Genomic DNA, 21582 nt, shown 5'->3' with positions numbered 1-21582 from the left:
AAGGCCCCCGAAGTCGGGGATGCTGGGTAGAGATGTTAATGGAGATCTGATAACCACCATCCGGACAGACAGCCTACAGTGAAAGCCTGGGAGTCGGAAGGCTCCATAGGAAAGTGTGAAAGCCGCGTTCCACTTCACAGCTGCACTATATACACTTCGGCCCTTCAGGGTTTGGGGGCCCCACGCACGGCACCCAAGTGCCCCTCTGGCGGAACCTGGCCATGCCGGTCTTTATGTGACTACATATGTATGGCACATACACATATAGACACATAGACAGTGGAAACTGGTAGGGTGATCCCTCCTTCAAAAAATTAAAAAAGGAAAACTATAAGCTTTTATCTCTTAACATAAAAGATACAACGTCTTGAAAATAAAGCGACTCCCTCTATGATTTTAGAGAAAGCATTGCTCTGTTTTTTTTTTTTTTTTCAAAGAAAGGAAAGCTCACGCATGCAGAGACAAATCTACGTGTGACGGGAGAGAGGCAGAACAAAAGGATGGCAGAGTTTGGGGTTCCAGCAGAGCCGGGGTCTGGGGAGGGGGCGGGGAGTCAGCTGCCCTGGGCCAGGTTATCTGAGGGTCGACATTACCTCTTTCTCTTCCTAACCATCAGAACCCAAATCAGTTTACTTGACCACAACCCCTTGAAGTGAGATGCACTGTCTCAGTGAGGTATAGTGTGGGCTTGGCCGAGGTGGTCGAAGCCATTACCATCCCAAGATGAGGAATCGGTTCCATTGACAACCTGGGGAACCAGAGGAGCCCACTGCCCCCCGCTGGGGCCTCCCTTCTGCCTCAGACGCCCAGGAGCTCCCATCTGCTGCGTGCTCTAACCACTGTCGTCACCTGGCTGGGTCCTGGGGGCCTGTGCATGTGAACCATAAGTTTGTGCAAGCCCCAAGGTCAAAGGGCCAGACCTGTGTAGACCCCGATCCTCCATTTCCATCCCCAGGAGCTGAGAAAATGCAAAATAACCTCACACTGAGCAAATGACAAGACCATTATTTTTCACAGTTTGAAATAATCTAGCGTAAGCGCCACTGACCAGACTGCAGAAGTGTCAGAACATGGGGGAGTGCGGCCCACAGAACGGACGCAGAGGGAGTCCTGCCACCCTAACCTCTGGCTGCTTTCTCTGTACCTTGGGAAAGGTGCCCGCAGAGCGCTCATTTCTGTTGACTTAGCATCATCTTCATCATCATCATCGTTTCTATTTCATTCTTTGTTTAAAGGCTTCAATTCCTTATAAGAGTTATTTTTTGTTTCCTGAATGTTTTTTTTTTTTCTGAACTATCTGCTATACCTTCCACAACCAAAACTATGTTGAAGTTTTATTTCAATACTATGACAAAAACACGTTTCACACTAAAATATTCACGCACCCACAGTGCACAAGCTTGCAGTTCTAAAGGAGAATGAGGGAAAAAAAAAGCAAAATTTCTATACAAAGGGCTGGCTTTTCCCCTCTCCCCCCTCCCATCCCCCTTAAAGTTTCTGTATTTTTTTTTCCCCCACTTGGTTTCCAATCCAGGAAAAGTTGTCTTATGACTCCAGACAGCAGGTTGGTGTTTTTTTGTTTTTTTTTTTTCCCTTTTGTTTCTACAAATGCTGCCTAAGTGAACAGAAGGCTGATGTTATTTTACTTCAACAGATTTCCAAAAAAAGACACTAATTCCCTGAAGCACACATGCTCTTCCGCTCAAATCTAGATTCTGGGCTCAAAAGGAAATTGTATGTATATATTTTATTTGGCTTTCTACAAAAAAGGGGATGTTTGGGGTAAAAATGTGTGTTCACCAAGACCAGCCCCAACTATACAATCTTCTCTGCTTCATTCAACAAAGCCTAAGAGTCCTTCAAAAGGAAGGGTGGGGATGCCTGGGGAACAGATCCTTTTTACAGATACAGGCAGGTGGTCGCTAATCAGAAGTGGTCTAACCCCCAAGGAAACAAACAAACAAGCAAACGGAATCGAAAACCCGAAAGCAAAACCATTCCAGAATGAGATGGATTTTCACCTGAGTCGCACACAGGCAAAAAATTTCAAATCAGATGGGGGGGGGGGGGAAGAGCCACTGTAAACAATTAGATTTTGTAAAGTTGTCCTGGGAGGATCCTACACCTTTAGGCAGTATTTGTAACTTAAAAAAAAAAAAAGGCAGCTATTTTACATGGACATTGAAACACAACTGAAGTCAAACATTTGTCAACTTGTAAACACTGGAAAGCAAAGTTGGCAGAAAGAAAAAAAAAAAAAAAAGGAGAAAGAAAAGGAAAAGAAAAGAAATCCGAATACTGCAAATTGAGATCTACCCCCAGAAGCTGCATTTGGCATTCTTCCTACAAAACAAGAGTCTATGTGGGAATTGAATTCAGCTAGGAAGGGCGACACACTTTGCATACTGAACAAATACAAAGTGAACAGAAATTATAACTTATTTATGAGGTTTCACAGAGTCCAAACTCGACTGAAAGTAGAAAAATAAACTTGGACTTTGTTCATTCGGTTAGTCTTAGCGTCTGGAAGTTATTTCTCTGAACCCGGTCTGTGCCGGTTCGGCAACAGCAAAATCCTGAACCTAGATTCTTTTTTTTCTTCTGAGCTTCCTAGATTCTTAATTTGGGGTCCTTTTGTTCGATTTTTAAATGGTTTCAGGGAACCGAGTGTCCTAGTTTGGCTGTGGGTTTCACGTTTTTGTCTCATTTTCTTACAAGTGAGTGCGCAACAAAGGAACCCTTTCTATAAATCTACAAAAAGGAGATCCCATGTTGATCTGCTTAGTTTTTTTTTTCTTTAAAGGCAAAAGACACTAGAGGAATGAGATGTGTGTGTGTGTATGTGTGTGTGTGTGTGTGTGTGTGTGTGTGAGATATTGGAGATGCTCTGGTGAAGCTGTTGTGTCACTTTATATTTTGATCTTTGCTGGTGTCTCGTCACCCATCACGCTTTGCTCTCATTCTCCTTTATTTGTGTGGCATCGTTGGGGACCGTCTGGACTTCGGCTGGCGCTGGCTTCGTTTCTGTCTCCGGCTTTGCTTCTACGGGACCCTTCCTGCGGAGAATCGGGAAAACAGCACTGAGATCACGGTCCGCCGTAACCCACCCTCCAGCCAGTCCCTCCCTGGACTCCAACTTCAGCTGCATCTCCGGATCACCTGGAGTCTCTGAAAATCACTGACCCTGGGCCGTGTCCTCAGAAATCCTGATCTCCTGGGTCAGAACGTGGTGACTTTTAAAAGCACCCAAGTGGTTATAGATGTGCAGCCAAAGCGGAGAGCCGCTGAAGCAGAGGAAGGTGCCCTTCTAGCCCTGATCTGATGTGGGGCGGGGGGCAGGGGTGGGGGGTGGCGCTCCAGCTTTACCTGGAGTGTGGAAGTGTTTCGGGAGCAGCCTCCCCTCACCCTGCATGGCTGCAGCAGCAGCAGCTGCCCAGCTTGATCTAAATGATGTGTGTGTCGGGCTCCCCAGGACCGATTCAAGGGGACCCTCTGCAAACGGCGCTTGCCTGTCCGCACTCCCACCGCTCAGCGCTCTGCCTTTCCTGGTGATGCCTCTGATGCTTTTTGTTACCACGGCAGTTTCCCATGGGAGTCTGGTGAGAGGCTGGAGTGGGCTGCCAGGCTCCAGGGGAGCTGAGTGCGGTTGGGTGGGCAGGGCCATTCTTTTATTTCCTGACAGACTCAGGGTTCCTGGTGAGGGTCTCCCCTGTCACTCTGGGTGGCAGCACCCCAGCTTATCTGGGTGCAGCCAAGGAGCCTCTATAAAAACCTCCATCTGACTCAGTCACTCTTGGCCTCAGTCAGTCCCAGGAGTGAGAAGCTGGTCTAAGGACGCACGAGAGAAGGCTCAGACTCCAGGCCCAGCTGGCGCCCCTGCATTTTGGCCTCACATTTAAGAAACCTGTACGCTGAAGGACATGGTCTTGAACTTGGGAAACCCGGCCCTCATTCAGGGCTTGGGAGCTTGAGTCTCCCCAGTCACTTGGGGCAGAAGCAGGAGCAGGTGGGTGTGTGGGTGTCGGGCTGGGGTGTCTCGGGGGCTTCTGGATCAGATTCTACCCACCCCCCACAAGCCTCGGGGTCTGCCTCTTCACTCCCTGCACCACTGTGCCATGCTGGTGGGGACTCGGCTTTGGCCCTGGATGACACCCTGCCCGTGGGCCCTAGGGTGGCCAATGAGGGCACCTTGGCCTCCTTAGCTCACTTCCCAAGCTATGCTCATCAGCGACCCAAATGCGAGGGCTCCTCCAGGGACAAGAGATGCCACTGCTAGGATGATAAGGATCAAACGTAATTAACACGGCCTAATTAGTAAGCAGGCGGCTGCCTGCCTGTGCCCCGCTCTCTGCCTTGGCCCAGCCCCTGGCTGACGGTCGCCTCCGAGAAGCCCTGGATGAGGCTGCAGACACATCTAACAGGGAGCACACAGCACAGCACAGACGCACACCACCACGGGACACCACCCGACGACAGCGGACAGAGAGAGGCCGTACTCGGTCTTGACTGGTGCAGGCGGAAGAGAGCCGTCGGCCGTGGAAGGAGCAAGCTCAGAGGCTTGTCCACTGGCCCCAGCGGCGGGAGCAGGAGAGCCCAGGGCTGCAAAAACATCCTTGGCAAGGTCAATATCTGGGGTCTTGAAGTTCCCTTCGTCCATTTTAAAGTCCTCGCCCTGGGCAGGGTTTGTGGTGCTGACGGAGGCCGCCTCGCTCTTCGGGCTGGCGAGGGCCCTGGCGGCCTCGGGTGGGCTCTTCGAGGCGCCGGGCTGGGTGGGCTCGGGGTCCGGACCTTTGGTGCCGGGAGCCTCCTGCTTGGCCTGGGGGGCTTCCGGGGCAGGGGCTGTCGGGGCTGCTGCCAGGGGACTGGCTGCCGACGGGGAGACTGCCTTGCTGGCTGGAGGGGCCTTGGGGGCCTCGCCCGCGCTGGCCGGGGTGCTGGGGCTGAGCACGGCCCCCTGGTTGGCCAGGACGCTAGAGGACAGGTTGTTGGCGGCCGGGGCTGAGGCTGGAGGGTCGCTCAGGTCAACGAGGGGGGCGACCTTGGGGGCTGGGGCCGGGGCCGGGGAGGCGGAAGTTACGCCGGTCCCCTTGGATGGGGTGGCCTGGCCGGCGGGCACAGAGTTTGAGTCAGGGGTGGCCGCGACCGGGGGGGCGATACTGGAGGTCAGGGTGGTGGTCTCACTGGTGGGGCTGTTCTGAGCAGTGGCAAAGGTTTCGGTGATAGTGTCAGAGTTAGCGGTGACGGTGGTGACAGAAGGCAGCATGTCCTCCACAGTGGCTGTGGTGTCAGCAGGCAGCCTGCGGGGAGGACAGGAAGTAGAAGAGATAGACGATGAAGCTGAGACAGACAGAGAAGCCAAGAGAGGGCGGAGGCCAGGAGGGGGCCGAGGGCAGGCATGCGGGGACGCACAGGCAGGACACAGGCCCACAGAGAAAGGAGGACGCGGGAGGCAGCACACGCCCAGGCGGGCAGAAGAGGAGGACACAGGAGACGACAGAGAACGTGGACCTAGCGGGGGCCTCTCGCCTTCCTCCCTGCCGCCTGCCCTGCTGCCTGCCTGGGGCTCCCTTTCCCTAACATCTGCAGCGGGCCTTTCAGAGCCCTGTTCGCATCTCGACCCGGGGAGAGGCCAGCTGAGCTCAGCGTCCACCACCACAGGCATCCGAGGTCCCTGGGGAATCGGCTCCAGCTGCCCCACAGACAGGGGCTCCACGTGGCCCCTCAGGGCTGGGGCGCTGTCCAGCCAGAGATTCTGCACTTCCATCAAACTCCATTCCCTTCAAACCCACGGTACCCACGACAGCCTGGCATTCCTGACACCCAAAGCTGGACATGCCTTCTGACTGATGGTCCTCAAGGCTTAAGAGACGAGGAGGGCCAAGCTTTACCAGGTCCCCAGCTTCCCTCACCCTTTGAGGAAGAAATGCAGAAAACCCTAAAATTCTTGGAAATCCTAAACAGAATCTAAGCTCTCTCAGTGATGTTTTGTCTCCTTGAGTCATTTCCGGGGGGTGTGTGTGTGTGTTTGTGTGTGTGTTTGTGTGACCTGGGCCCAGGGTCTAGGGATCCCACTGATGCACAGAGCTCTTTAAAAGGTCACCCACAGTCTCCCAGATACGACCACGAATGCCTCCTCTCTGAGGAGAGTGGGGTCAGGCATTCCTGTCCCAGGACTCCAGAATTCTGGCCGGTGATGCCGGGCCTGGAGCCGCGGGTGGGAAGCACGGAGGTGCGGGTAGGGTGCTGCGGTGGGTGTGGGGTTGTGCCAGGGAGGGGCCCACGTACTCGGGCTCCGTCAGCGGCGTGGTCTCGTTCGGCTCCGTGTGTTTCCCTCCGTCGTGATTCGGGGTCCGCTCCTCCTCCGTTCGCACCTCCACGATAGGCTCCTTGGACTCATCTTTCCTGTGGAGAGAGCTCCGCTGGTTCCATCCCGGAGAGCTGGGAGAGGCAGGGGGCTCCGAGGGAAGCCAGCCACACTCAGGTACCTGCGCCCAGCCCCAGGCTGGCGGGGGCACGGTGCATCAAGAGCCAGAGCCCAGTGCTGTATCTCAGCCCCCATGCCTGCCAGCTATGTGACCCTGAGCACCTCATTTGCTCATCCCTGCCTGTGTCCTCACCTGTAAAATGGGGCAAGTAACAGTCTCCACTTGCCTAGATGTTATGGACATTAACTGAAACAATGAATATAAAGTACTGAGGGAAGCACCTGGCACAGATTAGTGCTGAAGTCATCCACGTGTGTATACACGGTAAATGTGTGTGTATATGCATACCTATGTGTACATGTAAGAATGAACACGTATATCATGTACGTACACATGTAAGTATATATAAGTATACACAAGTTTATGATGCATGTATATATATAAGTATATCTAAGTATGCAATATTTATGTATATATATATAAAGTGCAAATGTACATGAACACCTGAGTATATACATGTATATGATATATATACGTGTATGCATATGTAAGTTTGCACACATACCTGTATATGTGTAAGTATATCTAACATGCACATATATGTATATGTAAGCATGTACACGAATATGATGTGTGTATAAGAATATGTACATGTAAGTGCACACATGTATACATGTGTGTGTCTACCTATATGGACTTCCCTGGTGGCACAATGGTAAAGAATGCCCCTGCCAATGCAAGAGACTCGGGTTCAATCCCTGGGTTGGTAAGATCTCCTGAAGAAGGGAATGGCAACCCACTTCAGTGTTCTTGCCTGGAGAATCCCCTACAGAGGAGCCTGGTGGGCCACAGTCCATGGGGTCGCAAAATAGTTGGACATGACTCAACTTCCTAAGAGACTAAACAACAACAATGTATGCATATATGATGCATGTACACGCACATACTATATGCACACATACGTGTATATGTAAGTACACACACGTGTATAAGCATGTATATGATGCATGTAAAACTGTATGTAAATGTACACGTATGTGTGTACACAGTACCTGGCATGGGGTGGTGCTAACAACCTATTTCCTTGCTCTGTCCCTTCTGGCCTTGCTGCGGCTCAGCCCCGCCTGACGACAGTCTATGAAGGTTCCTCTATTTGGCTCAAGATCTGTTTCTCCAGAGATGCAGGGGCACAGCTTCTGTCTGGACCGTCCTCCAGGAGGACAGGCATTCTCCTCTGTTTTGCTCACTGCGTCCCCTAGCACTTGACGGTGCCATGCCCGTAGCAGCTGCTGCTCCGTGAACATCTGGTGAGTGACGGAGGCATGGACGGCAGCAAGGTAAGTGGGTCTCCCCATGGCAGCTCCCCTCCAGGCTAGGCTCTGACCATACCTCTCATTTTGACCTACGTAGGGAATTTCTATGAGATTCTAGGTGTGAGATTGGGTTCAGGTGTCTGCTTTTAACATTTCTCTAATGCCTCGCTTCCCTTGGGGTTTGCAATGGGAAGGCTGAGGTGGCTCCCTGATTGGGGCCCGGGCCTGGGTGCTTAGCAGTGGGGGGTGGGTTTGCACTCACGAGAAGGCCGCTTTGCCCTCCTCCATGTCCTTGCCCTTGGCTCCGGGCCCGGCTTTGCCACACAGGTTGACGGCAATGCACATGAGCAGGCCACACTTGTTCAGGAAGTAGCAGGTGACGTCCACGGCCACCAGGAGCAGGACGAAGGTCACGACGAGGATGCCCACGATGGCGCCAGTGCTCAGGCCCGAGGTGGGGCTGCCGTTGGCTTGGGTGGGAGGGAGAGAGAGATGGGGTGGTTAGTACCTGCAGATGCAAACCCGGACCTGCCGAGCAACAGCCCTGGGGATGGGGTAGAGCCCACTGGACTGCCGTGGCATTTGTGTCCAGAGTGCCACCGACCCTGGGCCTTTTGGGGTTGAGACATCAGGGTTTCTTCCTATCTTCAAGACAGAGGAATGGCAGCCTGCTCTCACAGATCAGGGGACGAGGCACAAGGCAGCCACCTGCCAGGACAGGGGCCCAGACTGGTGCCATGTCTCCACCTCTGCTCTCAGCCCACACTTGGCTGGTCTCCCCGGGAGCCCTGGGAGCTGCCAGGGACGGGGTCCCAGATAGGGGCAGAGGGTCTCAGATGGGGGAGCAGAGGGTCCCCAGGGCTCCCTTTGGGCTGTGGGGATATCTTCCTGCTCTTTAGGAACTGCTCCAGAGGATCTGGCCTTTGGACCACACCTTCCTTCACTGCACTAGGAAGATGAATGAAGCCCACCTGCTCTGGAGACATGGGGGTCTCCCCAGGCCCACTGGGCAAGGTAGAAGGTCTGGGAATACTCACCGTCTGGGAGCCAGGCCCGCTTGGATTTGACTTCTGGAAACCCAGCAGACTCACCCAGAGATACACTCCCGCAACGACAGGCTCACTCACACAGGACACGTGCCCACCACAAGACAAACGCAGCCTCTCACATTCGAGCAATGCCCAGCATCCCTGCTCTGGCTGGACCCACTCGAATGACCACCTCTGTGTCTTACTCCCTGGTGTCCCCCTAGAATTGTCCAGGGCCCTGGGCTACTCGTGGTATGGCAGAAGGGCCCCAGGCTCAGCTCCAGAGCGTGCCCTCGCGGTTCGTGCTAGGTGGCTGCGGTTAACCCCGGATTGCCTGGTGGTTCCCACCAGCTTCAGAAAGGCAGAGGCTGTGCTGGGGGGAAGAAGGACCCATGCAGAGCTCTGTGGAAGCCAGTGTGGCACCATGACCTCAGACTGAAAGGTCTGTTTCATTTTCCTCTCCTGGGAGGGCAGGGTTCCGCAAAGACAGCAGCGTCATCCCACCACCAGACCTTGTCTGAAGCTTCCCGTGTCCTCCAGACCCACTGGGGTGACCCGTCTGCGGACCGGAGGCAGGGACTGTGGCCAACACGACCCGGGTCTCCCTGAGCCTTTGCCTGGGGGGCTGCTGGCCACATCACACGCCAGTTCACGGAAGGAACAGGTAACCCAGGTGACGGAGATGGAACACAGCCTCTTTCTGCATGTGGTCTGTGTTCCTGTGTCCCAGAGCCCTGCTCAGGCACGGTGGGGCTCCTTCAACAGCTGTCCCATTCTGATGGTCCTTATTTCTAACTTCAATTCAGGGTCTGGGCCACCGGCCAGCAGGTAAGAGACAACCACTCACAACCTAATTTCTACACCAGAGGAGCTGCCTAGGATCTTGAATATTTTGGCTCCTTTGCTTCCCAGGTCCTCGCCAGGCTCTCCCATTGGCCCCTTTCAACCCTGCACTGAAGACACAGCCTGTTTCTCAAGAAGACCTGAGTCTGGTGACCGGCTCCATGCTCAGGGCACCGGCTCTGGTCACTCTGTCTCTAGGCTTCGGCAGCAGGAAATCGACCACGGGTCCCTACGGTCAGCTAGAGCTGATCTCCCCAGCACCACACCATCCACTCTCTCTATCCAAGGTGCTCACACATCCACACACAAAAGAAAAGAAAGAGCGATGCAGGCCTTCCTGGCCTTCAGAATCCCAAAGCTGATTCCCCAAGCAAGAAGAAATACGGCCTTCGGTTTCCTCCCCATCCTGTGACTCAGGGCCGGAGGGCACTGTGGTCTCCTGACTTCCACACCCAATAGGTGTTAACTGTCTACTTCCTGCAGAAGGAGCCTAAGGTATTACTGAGGGGAAAGAATGTCTGTACTTTTGGACTCAAAGGCCCTAACACCATGTTCTGAGGTTGATACATAAATATAGTTTTAGGGGACTAGTCACGTCTCTAAGGAAGGAAAACAAACCACCGCAAAGTGGTCTGTGTGGGAGAGACAGCCATTATCCACCCATGCCCTGGGCTCAGCAGACCCTCTGGAGGGCTGCATGGCTTGGGAGGCCAAGGCCAACATCACGAGACATCTGGGGAAGGGCCAGGAGGGCTATAAAACAGAAGGCAGGGCAAGAGGTCTTCCCTTTCATTTGACATAAGATTCAAATTGCTTTCCCTGGTCTAAAAGGTCCCACACGTGCAGTGGACGCTCCCACACCTCTGACCGTCATAAGTCAGGGCTCTCTCCACCCATATCTACCAGATTATTCTGTTTTATTCCCTTCTTGACTTTTCAGGTGACTTGGTGGTAAGGAATCTGCCTGCAACTCAGGAGATGTGGGTTCAGTCCCTGGGTCGGGAAGATTTCCCTGGAGAAAGAAATGGCAACCTACTCCAGTATTCTTGTCTGGAAAATCCCATGAACAGAGAAGCCTGGTGGGCTACAGTCCATGGGGTCACAAAAAGTTTCAGACACAGGGACTAAACAACAATTTAGCAACTAAACGACAATTCCCTTCTTACTACTATTTCCATCTGCCATTTTCTGTTCACTGACATGAACAGAATTTTATTTTTTTTTGCCACACCATGCAGCATGCAGAATCCTGGTTCCTTGACCAAGGATTGAACCCACACCCCTTGCAGTGGAAGTGCTGAGTCTTAACCACTGGACAACCAGGGAAATCCCCATTGATATGCTTTTTGGTTGGCTGCCCCACCCTCTTGAATATCCTAGCAGGCATATTTTTCTCTGTCTACCTCTTGTCTCCCCAGCAAGTAACACAACTCAACTTACAAGAAATATTTACAGAATATTTGCCGCACAAATGAGCAGTGTTTAGCCTTGGAGATGAGAACTCTGCCTCCAAATACTTAAAGATATGTCATGAGAGGGGAGAGGCAGTCTCAACCAGGGTCCCCAGCGGATGGAAACTAAGGGGGTGGCAGGCAAACTTCAGCTCAGATGAAAAAAAAACAAATTAGCAAATAAGAGCTCTTCAGACGTGGTGTGCGCTGCCTCGGAAGATGAGCTCCTCGCTGCCAGAGGCATTAAGCAAAGGCTGGAAAATCCCCTGGTCAGGATGCTATAATGCTCTGGCTGAGGTTCCCGCATCGGGCAGGGCCTGGGATAGAGGATGTTATGAAGCCCTCTTTAACTCGAAGAGCCAGTCATTGCATGTTAGATGTCCTACAGTCCCCAGCAAAGGACGCTGCTCCTGCTAAGTTGCTTCAGTTGTGTCCGACTCTTTGGGACCCCATGGACTGTAGCCCGCCAGGTTCCTCTGTCCAGGGGGATTCTTCAGCAAGAATACTGGAGTGGGTTGCCGAGACCTCCTCCAGGGGATCTTCCCCACTCAGGGATCAAACCTGCATCTCTTATGTTTCCTGCATCGGCAGGTGGGTTCTTTATCACTAGAGCCACCTGGGAAGGCCCCCAGCACAGGATATAGGTTCTCTAATGTCTATCTTCTCCACAGTGTGTACCAAGTGGGACTTTTCCCTGTAAGACCGAAACACTTAGTAGGTCCCATCTTTATTCACAGATGCTTTTGATTTTTATCTCTAGTTGAAAAATAAATACCTTTTAGCATAATGTTTCTCCACTTGCAGAATTCCTGGGGTACTTTGTGAAGAATTCAGATTTGGGGGTTCCCCCATTCTAGGAAATTAGAATCTCTGGGGTGAGCCTCAGGCTCAGGATTTGATCAAGCATCCCAGTGATTCTTATGCAACTAAGAGTTTGCTGCTGCTGCTAAGTCGCTTCAGTCGTGTCCGACTCTGTGCGACCCCATAGATGGCAGCCCACCAGGCTCCGCCATCCCTGGGATTCTCCAGGCAAGAACACTGGAGTGGGTTGCCATTTCCTTCTCCAATGCATGAAAGTGAAAAGTGAAAGTGAAGTCGCTCAGTCGTGTCCGACTCTTAGCGACCCCATGGACTGCAGCCCACCAGGCTCCTCCGTCCATGGGATTTTCCAGGCAAGAGTACTGGAGTGGGGTGCCATTGCCTTCTCCTTAAGAGTTTGAGGACCACTGTTTTCTAGGTCTTTCTCATCCTTGCATTACAATGAGTAACAGTTGTTCCTATGACTCACCACTCAAGGATGAGCTGTGTAATCTTACCTGGTAACCTTAACATTACTGATGTATTTGAAGGATGGAAAGAGAGCAAAGACTTATCCCCAAGGGATCACTCACTTTACCAATAAGAATCTAGACTTACAGAGGAAGTGAGGTGCCCCTCAAGCTAAAGAAAGGGTATGTGGTACTTTTACAAAAAAACCTAAGTAAAGGACACCTTTTTGTTGTTTTAGTCACTAAGTTGTGTCCGACTCTTTTCAACCCCATGGACTACAGCCTGCCAGGCTCCTCTGTCCATGGGATTTCCCAGACAAGGATATTGGAGTGAGCGGCCTTGCCTTACTCCAGGGGATTTTCCCACCCCAGGGATGGACCCCGAGTCTCTTACGTTCTCCTGCACTGGCAGGTGGAATATTTACTACTGTGCAACCTGGCAAGCAAGCAAAAGACAGACTGGGGTGGAAATGAACGAGTATCCAAGTCAAGCCAACATTCATTACCTCTCGGTGGCCTTTACAGAATTGTTCAGTTCGGGAAACCAGAAGGACAAAGGTTATCGCCTACATATTGCTTAACATTTTACAAAAGGAAAAAGAAAACAACTTCTGAGGTCTCTGTGTGACCTTCCCTTGACCTCTCTGCATACAAAGAGTGCCTCTTGGGAGCAATTTCTCCACAACCTCTGGGCTCTGAGCTGCCCTGAACCTTGAGGCTATGATCTGGGGCTGCTCAGCGTCTGTGGTTCCTGGCCTGGGGGGTGTCGGTACTGAACAGGGACCTGGCTTGCCCAAGACTGAGACATCCAAGTGCCTACGCTCTTAAATGCCGCAAAATGAGAAGGCAGTCTCCGCCCTGGCAGATGACCCGGGGCCGCAGTCACTGCACCCCAGGATGGCAGTGCAGAAAGACGTGCCCATCTCCCTCCTCTGACTCTTGGGACCATTAAGCTGAGGTTCCGGTTCACTCCTGAACCCCTTACTTTTCTGCTTGTTCCTTCCCGGAGTCTGCTGAACAGATGGCTAGGTCTCGGGGCTTTCAGGAGGCACCCAACTAAGTGTGATTATAAACAGAGTAGGGTCTGCAAATGAGCACCTTCTCTCCGATTCTGTCACCAGGTCACTCTGTGCAGCCTTTGATATGAAGTTGTAAAGGGAGCCGTGAAATCGGGAGAACATGCAATAGAGTTGTGTATCTGATGGCCCAGAGCGTGCCTCTGACCCCAACGTGACCTTCTCGGCTCTGCAAGGACACTTCCCCTCCCCATCTCCTGGGGGAAAGTCCAAGGAGGCACGACCCCACACAACAGCTCTGACTTAGGAGAGCTAAGAGAACCAAGCAGGAAAAAGCGGCTCCAGCGGCTAGACCTCCACTCAGTGGGCTGCAAGTCTGGGGTGCCACTTAAAGGGTCCTCTGGGGATCAAAGTAATCCGTGGCGCCCTGTGAATGGAGGCAAAGGACTTTGGCAGGATACACCATTATCAAATAAAATCCAAACACGCTGGTGAGTTCACATGAACTGTTATTTCCTTTAATAATGCAAAGGTGTAAACCTCATCAAGGCCTTGCTGATTATCTGCACAACAATGTTAGCATTCTTATTAGTAGAAAAACGTGATCCAAACCTGCTGTATAAATACTCCAAAAATGAGTGAGAAGCCCTGTGGCGTGTGGAGCGTGGGCAGCGCTGAGCCAGGGCAGGGGTGGCTGAGCGGGGTGGCGAGCGCGCCCTCCTGCAGAGGGAGCCGTCTCAGGGGCTGGGGGCCGCAGCCACCATGAGAGGGGGGTGTGCCCAAATGCTGCCCACCCCCCGAAGGGCATTCCTTACAAACCAGGGGCCTGTCTGAATGGGCCCAACTCAGGGACCCCAGAGTTGCTTCAGTTGGGGTCTGCCTGGCCCAGAATGAGCTGAGGGGACAGGTTCATGGACGTCAGGCTTTCCCACACTTTGGGCCTGATTCCTGCAGTCCCTTCAGAAACACTGGCTCGGGCCCTCGCCTATGGGACTGGGATGGGCCCTCCTGGGCGAATATGTGACTTCTGCCCAAGATGATACCAAGAGCGGGAGCCAGCGATGGGTCACTGTGCGAGGACCATCTCATCCTCCTTTGCCCTCGGGATGGCACTGGGATTCTATGCGGAGCCTGGAGGCACGTGTGCCTCTTTGCAATCCTCTCCTTGTGTCTAAGAGCCGTGTCTGCTCCTGCTGCCCCGGTGGGGCTGGAGGTGGAGGACCCCGGGGGGAGAGGTTTGTGGCGGGGCTGCAGGCCGACAGGGCTGGGGCGAGAGGCATTGCCTGGCCTCGCTGATGGGCAGCGTGGGGCCTCTGGTGTCTGCACGTGACCCTCTAAACTGCCAGTGCCGAGGACACGGGCCTGTTTGTGCCCAGCGACTTGGGCAGCGTTGCCCCGAAGATTATAGGATCACAGTTGGTTTCCCAAAGGGAAAGGCTAGTCTTCGAACGTTAAAAAACAACAACAGAACTAAAAAATAAAGGAACCAAACAGAACAAAAATCAAACTTCTGTGGAGATGCTCAGAGATGAGATACGTGGAATGGTATGTGACCACAAGGAGGACCCCTGAGCACAGACACTGATGCTACTGAACAGGAATCTCCACAGGAACTGTAACAAACACACCCCACTTCCTCTCGTGGGCATGTGGGGGATGGGGTGTACCCCGACAACAGAGGAGCAGCTGGCTTCCATCAAAATTTGAAACACGTCACTGAGGCCACTGACAGATGGGGTGGTGGTGGGGGGTGGGCTTAGGGACACTCTGGAAATGGGGCAGGCTGGCTGAGTTCTGATTCATTGACGCTCAGGGCTGGCCCCGCCTTCGGCTCTGCTGAGCGTGTGTGGGGAGGGCGTGCGACTCAGGCCAGGCTCACAGCAGATGCTTCCGACCTGGGGGACTGCCGCTTAGGCGATAGGGTGGGTCACAGTTGGACCACATCCGCCGAGACACAAGGTCCGTGGCTGATCTTTCGCCAGGCAGCAGGAGTTACCCCGAATGGGAGACACGACCCTCCAGAGCCCACAGGTGCTGGGCACGTCCTAAACAGCGTCAGGTGCTGGTTATACTACCAGGACCAAAGTGCCTCCCAGAACGTGGGGTCAGCCCAGAAATACCTGACTAAATCGGAGTTCTTCCGCTGTCTGGGCAACACGGCGACTGAACTGTGCCCATGTGGCCAGCAAAATGCTCTGGTGGATTGCAGTGGGCTTACCATGGGCACTGAATGCAAGCAAAGCCAGCTACTTACTGCAGGGCAGAGGAGGTGCACGGGGTTAGAGGGGGGACGCGGGGTGGTTTTATCTGATGCAAGCTTTAGAGGGTACCTAGAAACCTTCCTCTGCTACATCATCTTCAGGTAAGAACCAAAAATGCGACCAGTAGCAGCCGTGTAAAGACGTGTCTGTAAGTTTTTACAGACAAGGTTTTTACGTGTAGAAACCTAGCATCGTGGTTTTTATATATACAGGGTCTAAAGAAAAGAGCTCCCAACATTTTTATACTCTACGAAAAAAAGGGGCAAACTTCGTATGAAGTGGCACAAGTGTATCTGTGGGTGGGAATAATATGTCTGGAGGTCCAGCTTGTCTCCAACTGCCAAACCTTCCTCTTCCACAGAGAGCTTGTTGGCGTGGCCGTGGCAGTCCTGACAGATTCTTCCAAAGTGGGGGCGGGGGGCACTGATCATTCTCATAGGAACTGAGCTGTTAAGCACATTTAAATTTTTGTGTGTGTGTGTTCAAGTTCCTAACAGAGCAAGAGAAGAGTCACTGCAGAGAAAAGCAATGAGACAAAGGTGTAGGATGCGGAGGAGCCTCCCAAGGTCGCTGCCGGTGCCAAGCAATGGGTCCCCAGAGAGAATGTGGTTGTTTAAAAACAAATGTGGCAGTGGGGATGTCCCAGTGACGTCCAAGGCGGTATATGCGACGACAGACACAGGAAGGGGAGGGGGCAGGAGGAAAGAGGAGGAAGAGACAGAAACAGAGGAAAAAAAAATAGATAAAAAGAAAAAAAAATTAGGTCAAATACAGAGAATGCAAGAATCCAAGGTTAATTCAACTTTGTAAATTAAGCTGACAATGGTTAGAGAACTGAGTTCAGTGCGGTATTATCACCATAAGGCCAGTTCCGCAGCTCAGCAAGGCCACAAGCAGCACAGCAGGGTGACTTCAGGGGTTAGGGGTCAGCGAGCAAATGAAATTCAAGTGAGAGAACAGAAGCCTCCACGGTCAAGTACAGGAGTCTGATTAGGAAAGTGTTACCTTTGATAAGGGAGGTCTCTAAGGTACGGTCAGGAGCCTTCAGGTCTCCAGAGCTTTTGACACGTGGGGACAGAGATGTATCTGATCACTGGTCTATGCGCAACAAACTGAGCACAGGCTGACTTCTCAGCAAAACATCGGCCTCTTCTTCCTGCAGCACAAGCCCACCCCACGCCTGGCGGTCTTAAAGGGGATCTAGTTCTGCGCCTCTCACCTCCAGTGCCCGCTGACCACAGAACTCCACCATCAACATACATCTCGTAATTCAGAGGCTTTATCCGCAGGTCCCAGAGAAGTCTTAACCAGGCAAGCTCTTGCTAAGACCTGTGCAGTAGAGCCTGGAGCCCTGGTGGGTGAGGTGAGCAGCCCCTCCTCCCCGTTAACTGGGCACCTGGGAGATTAGCCAGAAGGGCTCTGACCACTCCATGGGCAGGACTCCCCAGAATTTCTGTATCGAAACACAGTGGCCTCAACTTCTCCAACCCCAGGAGCTGATGCCGCTCGCAGTACCCCACCTGGGGACCCAGCATGTTGGAATCACCACCTATAGAGTCTTACCCGAGAAAACAGATGCCAGCAGGCTGTTTCACTGCAAAGAAATCACTCGGGCTTCTCACTCCCCCAGCTCCTAGATGCCCCATAAGAGCCGAGCGGATCTGGACACGCCCACCAGACTGTCGATATCAGGAAAAAACTGACCCAAGAATGCAGAGACAGAAAGGGCAGAGGACACACAGGCACCTCCGTTCGGACAGCCTGCGAATCAGTGAGCAGACCATCGCTTGCAGTCACGCCCAGATGCCACGGACGGCATCATCACTGACCACGTGGCCAGTGCCTGCAGAGACACGCCCGCCCTAGCCTGTGCTGAGGGTCTCCCTACCAACACGGAGGGGAGGACCATGGATGCATCTCATCTATGGCCGCCAACTCCCTGGGGGCCTGCACACGTCTCTCCGACACACACACACACACACACACACTCATGTACGACCAACCATCCGGGAATCACACGCTGATCTCATTTCGCAGCTGCTCGACTAACCCACTGCCACACACACAGCCCTGTGTCACTACTGTGACATGTCCCTTCTGGCCTCTCTCCCACTGGGATGAGTGATCATGACCACTGAGCTGAGAACTAGGGAGCAAGCACTCTGGACAGGACAGACATGATGGTGGCCAAATGAAGGCCACCAGGAGGTTGGGGCATCTTCCTATCAAACTTGGATGCTGCAGAGAGTTTTTGGGGATCCCTCTCCTAAGCTTCAGTTGTATGTTCTATGCTCACCTCTCCTGCTTGTGGTCAGTATGTGACTGGTCAGGAAAGCAGAGAGGGACGATAAAGATCTCTTTCTGCTCCATGGGATTTGGTCAATGAGGAGTCTGGCCATCAGCAGCAAGGTAGCTGGGCCAGAAAGCAGAACTCTCACTTTATTCCCGCACTTGAGTTGGTCCCTAGAGATGGATCTGCATCTCCTGAAAGGGATGGCATCTCCCGGAAGGGATGGCATCTCCCATCCTGGTCTCTAGCAGGCTGGACTGCCTTTCACAGATGGGGGTTTCCAGCATCTACTTTCGCCACTTGATCTGTTTCAAGTGGCTCCATTTAATCTTTGTTTCAATTGTGAGGCCTTTGGCAGAGAGGTTTTTTATTTAACTGGGCACCATCTGTTCCTTCTCTTAGGCTCCCCACAGAGAAGAGAATCTGGACCACGGTGGTGCAGGTAAGCAAGCATCAGACAGAAAGCGCTTAAAAACAGGTTCGTGGTCCTTTATGAAATGGTAGATAGCAGATAAGGTCTCAGAAAAGGATTCTTCCTCAATGAGCATCCAAAGCTTGGCTGGAGCTGGGGCCTTTCCCACCTGAGGGGTTCCCACGGACTGGCTTACCATCAGTCCTCCAGGGCTGATGGACAACACAGGACCTTCACCCAGGATGCTTGCCCAAGCCTTCCTGGGGGTCCAGTCCAGCTCAGCCTACTGCACAGCTCGGTACAAAGCAAAACTAAGCTCTGCATGGGCAACCAATCATGAGGATGGCTGTAAGCAAGCGAGTTGTCAGGGGCTATTCAGGCACATTAGGAGGTGCGGTGCTTGTGCATTAATTCAAAGCAGGAAACTCACAGAAAGCAGAGGTGTCATACCTGGGATGGCTGTGGGCTGGGCCGAGGTCCTGAACACAAAGTGCGCCGCCTTGGACTTGCCCTGCTGGTTCTCGGCCACCACATAGACCTCGTACTCAGCATTCCAGTCCAGGGACTTGAGCATGACGTGGTCACTGCCAGACGGGAGCCTGATCTCTGGTTTCCACTCGGAGGAGAGCTTCTGGGAGAAACCGGCAAGAAAGAGACGAGACACCAGAAAGCTTTAGGTGAAACAGCTGGTAAGACCAGCCAACAGGAGGAATGTAAGGGAGTCACTAAATATTGGGGCAAAACGAAAATAAAAAGCAGAGATAGGGCACAGTTTTTGTTACCAGCTTGAAAAACCTGAAAGTAAATGATCCCGCAGGTCAGAGGTCAACCTTGGGGGCTTGCAAATAAAAACAGTGGCGGATTCCCAGTGTGGCATGGGGCCAACCCTTCAATGCACTGTCCATTACCTTGAGGGCGTGCAGGGACCCAGGCTACACTCTGGGATGCTGGGCATATATCCTAAGGATGCACGTGTTGCTGTCACTCAGTGGTGTCTGACTCTTTGCGACCCTACGGACTGGAGCCTCCCAGGCCCCTCTGTCCATGGGATTCTCCAGGCAAGAATACTGGAGTGGGTTGCCATGCCCTCCTCCAGGGGATCTTCCTGACCAGGGATCGAACCCGAGGTTCTCAGGCCTCCTCCACTGGCAGGTGGGAAGCCCCATCCTAACGGTGACCTAGAGGATGATCCGACAACTGTGATTCTTGTCCTGTTTTAGAATGTGGGTCACCCTCAGGTGTGTGCTCACCTCTCTGACATGGGAACACGGCACAGATTCTACTTTTATTAAAAGCATTAAAAGCTATCAGTTACGGAGCACCTGCTGCATGCCAGGGCCTGGACTGAAGGCTTTCTGCACATTTTCTCACTGCATCCCCACAACAAACCTGCGAGGGCTTTGGCCAGGCCCTCACTAAAGCCGACGATGGGGAAGGGGCAGAGAGAACAGGTGGCTTCCCAAAGCCACAGAGGCAATCGAGTGTGGGCAAGTGCCTCTGGGCCCAAGTGGAGATGTATCTTCTCACAGGAGGGAGCGCAACACACACACGCTGCAGGGAACAGGGTCTCTCTATTCCACGCAGTGTGACCTGGTCTCTGAGGCTGCAGCCAGAGGTGTGGCTGGAGGTGCTGCTGTCAGGACCAAGGCAGGGCCTGCAGTGGCCAGCAGAGCACTCCAGGACATAATTTCAGGCACAAAGCTGGAGTTAGAGGGGCCCCCCTTTTCTCGAACATTCTTTCCAGTCCTATCCTGCACATCTGCCGGTGAATTTGTTCTGGGTGGGAGGGCTTGACACATGTCTACTGGATGATGGGCTGCTCCTGAGAAGAGCAGAACATGCTAGCAGTGTCCTCTGGAAGGTGAGCTAACCTATGGCTGAGGCTGGAGGAAGTTACATTACAGGAAAGCCAGCCATCTTCCAGGCAAAATGCTTTGTACCAGCCAGAGAGATGCCTTTAGGGTCGTGATAGCACACATGTCGTGGCCATGATAGTGTGGGGAAATGCTGGAAGAGGGGCTCACAACCTCTGAGTCTAACAGAAAGCCAGACTACCTACACAGGGCTCTAAGTTAGTTCCTGCGAGAGTGAGCATGTGTCCCATTTTAATGTAAAACAAAGAAATTCAGCTCTTTGTCTTTTGTCTTCTTTCTCTGAAAGGCTTCTTTCCTTGGCAAACATCATTGCAAAAGAGACAACCAGAATATAAAGCAAATATTATGTTACATAATAAATATTAATAATGTATAATAATCAAAATATTTAGCAACAGTTGGGATTTTGAAGTGAAAGAGACAGGATGGTTAAGGTTGTCAAAGCCTAACATATCCCAGTGTTTTGCCTCAGCTATCTCTTTAAAGCAGACCTGCCCGGCACTGCCAGAATGACCCTCCTGGAACACTGACATCTGATGGGGCCTCGTACGGAGGTATTTCCTGACCCAGCCTGCATGGTAGCAGTGGTTATTACAGTTACCAAGTATAGCGTTTTCCCAGTGTCAGGCAAGTCTCAGGTTCTTTGCTTGTACTCAAGCTTTACAACAACTTGATAAGCTATCCCTCTTTTACCAACGGAGAAATGGAGGTGATGGACTGTTGGGTGACCTACTTGGGGCACAGGCTGCTAAGTGGTAAGGCTGGAATTGGATTCCATGTCTGTCCGGGCCACATCAGCCCAACAAACGCCAGAGACATCTGCCCACCACTCTGTCCACTTCCAGTGGCTTCCATGGGCCACCTGCTTGGTCCTTGTATCCTGTTCCACATCGAGGAAGTCACAGGGACCTCTCAGCCAGTGATGCCTCTGAGCCGGGCCTTACAGAAGTCAACTGAGGTTCCTCCCCCATGTCAGGCTCCAGACCGGCTTCGCAACGAAGTAGGAGGGGGCTGAGTGACTGACAGGTGGCCCAGCAGCTGGGATGTGTTCCCAGGGTGGGGTGGGGGGCTCTGTGCTGTACTGACTCTCTGCAAACCTAACCAGGTTAGGGCTTTGATCAGTAGGGGCTGGTCAAAAGGCAGAGACAGAGTTAAGTCAAACTTTTTGGAAAAAGCCTTTCTTGGGTGCTATTTGAAGAAAGAAAACTCCACTCAGGTTATTTTCTACTGTCAAGAAATCCTAGCAAGAGGCTATTTGCAATGCTCAGATGCTGTCTCTAAATCTCCCAGCAATTGGTTATGGTTGGTGATGGCTAAGTATCATTCTAAGACCAAAAAAAAGGGGGATGATTTTCAGTTTAGGCGCTGGGGATGAAAGGTGCAATGTCAGAAATCTCTGAT

At 52.5% G+C, this 21582-nt stretch overlaps 1 protein-coding gene and 1 long non-coding RNA gene across 25 annotated transcripts in view; one reads left to right on the top strand and one right to left on the bottom strand.

Annotated features, from left to right (window-relative positions):
* Nucleotides 1-509: 509 nt before the first annotated feature.
* NCAM1 (neural cell adhesion molecule 1) overlaps nt 510-21582 on the bottom strand; it is a 362325-nt gene continuing 341252 nt past the window's right edge. For 8 of the 24 annotated variants that reach the window (XM_061440333.1, XM_061440325.1, XM_061440328.1 and 5 more), the window contains 2 exons: nt 18758-18935; nt 13841-16175 (listed from right to left, as the gene is read on the bottom strand). In XM_061440333.1, coding sequence (XP_061296317.1) covers nt 16096-16175; nt 18758-18935 — 258 coding nt within the window. In that variant the 3' untranslated portion in view covers nt 13841-16095. Of the gene's footprint in view, nt 3057-4496; nt 5298-6285; nt 6403-8000; nt 8209-13840; nt 16176-18757; nt 18939-21582 lie in introns of those variants that run through there. The other 16 variants (XM_061440317.1, XM_061440319.1, XM_061440318.1 and 13 more) reach the window with 4 other exon arrangements.
* Nucleotides 9412-13846, top strand: LOC133261745 (uncharacterized). The gene is made up of 2 exons (XR_009741123.1): nt 9412-9594; nt 13450-13846. It is a non-coding gene; the product is annotated as an uncharacterized LOC133261745 (long non-coding RNA).

This window comes from Bos javanicus, chromosome 15, assembly GCF_032452875.1.
Source record: "Bos javanicus breed banteng chromosome 15, ARS-OSU_banteng_1.0, whole genome shotgun sequence".
Classification (NCBI taxonomy): Eukaryota; Metazoa; Chordata; class Mammalia; order Artiodactyla; family Bovidae; genus Bos; species Bos javanicus.
The sequence above is the reverse complement of the archived record's forward strand: the minus strand, read 5'-3'. Positions and strand labels throughout refer to the sequence as shown.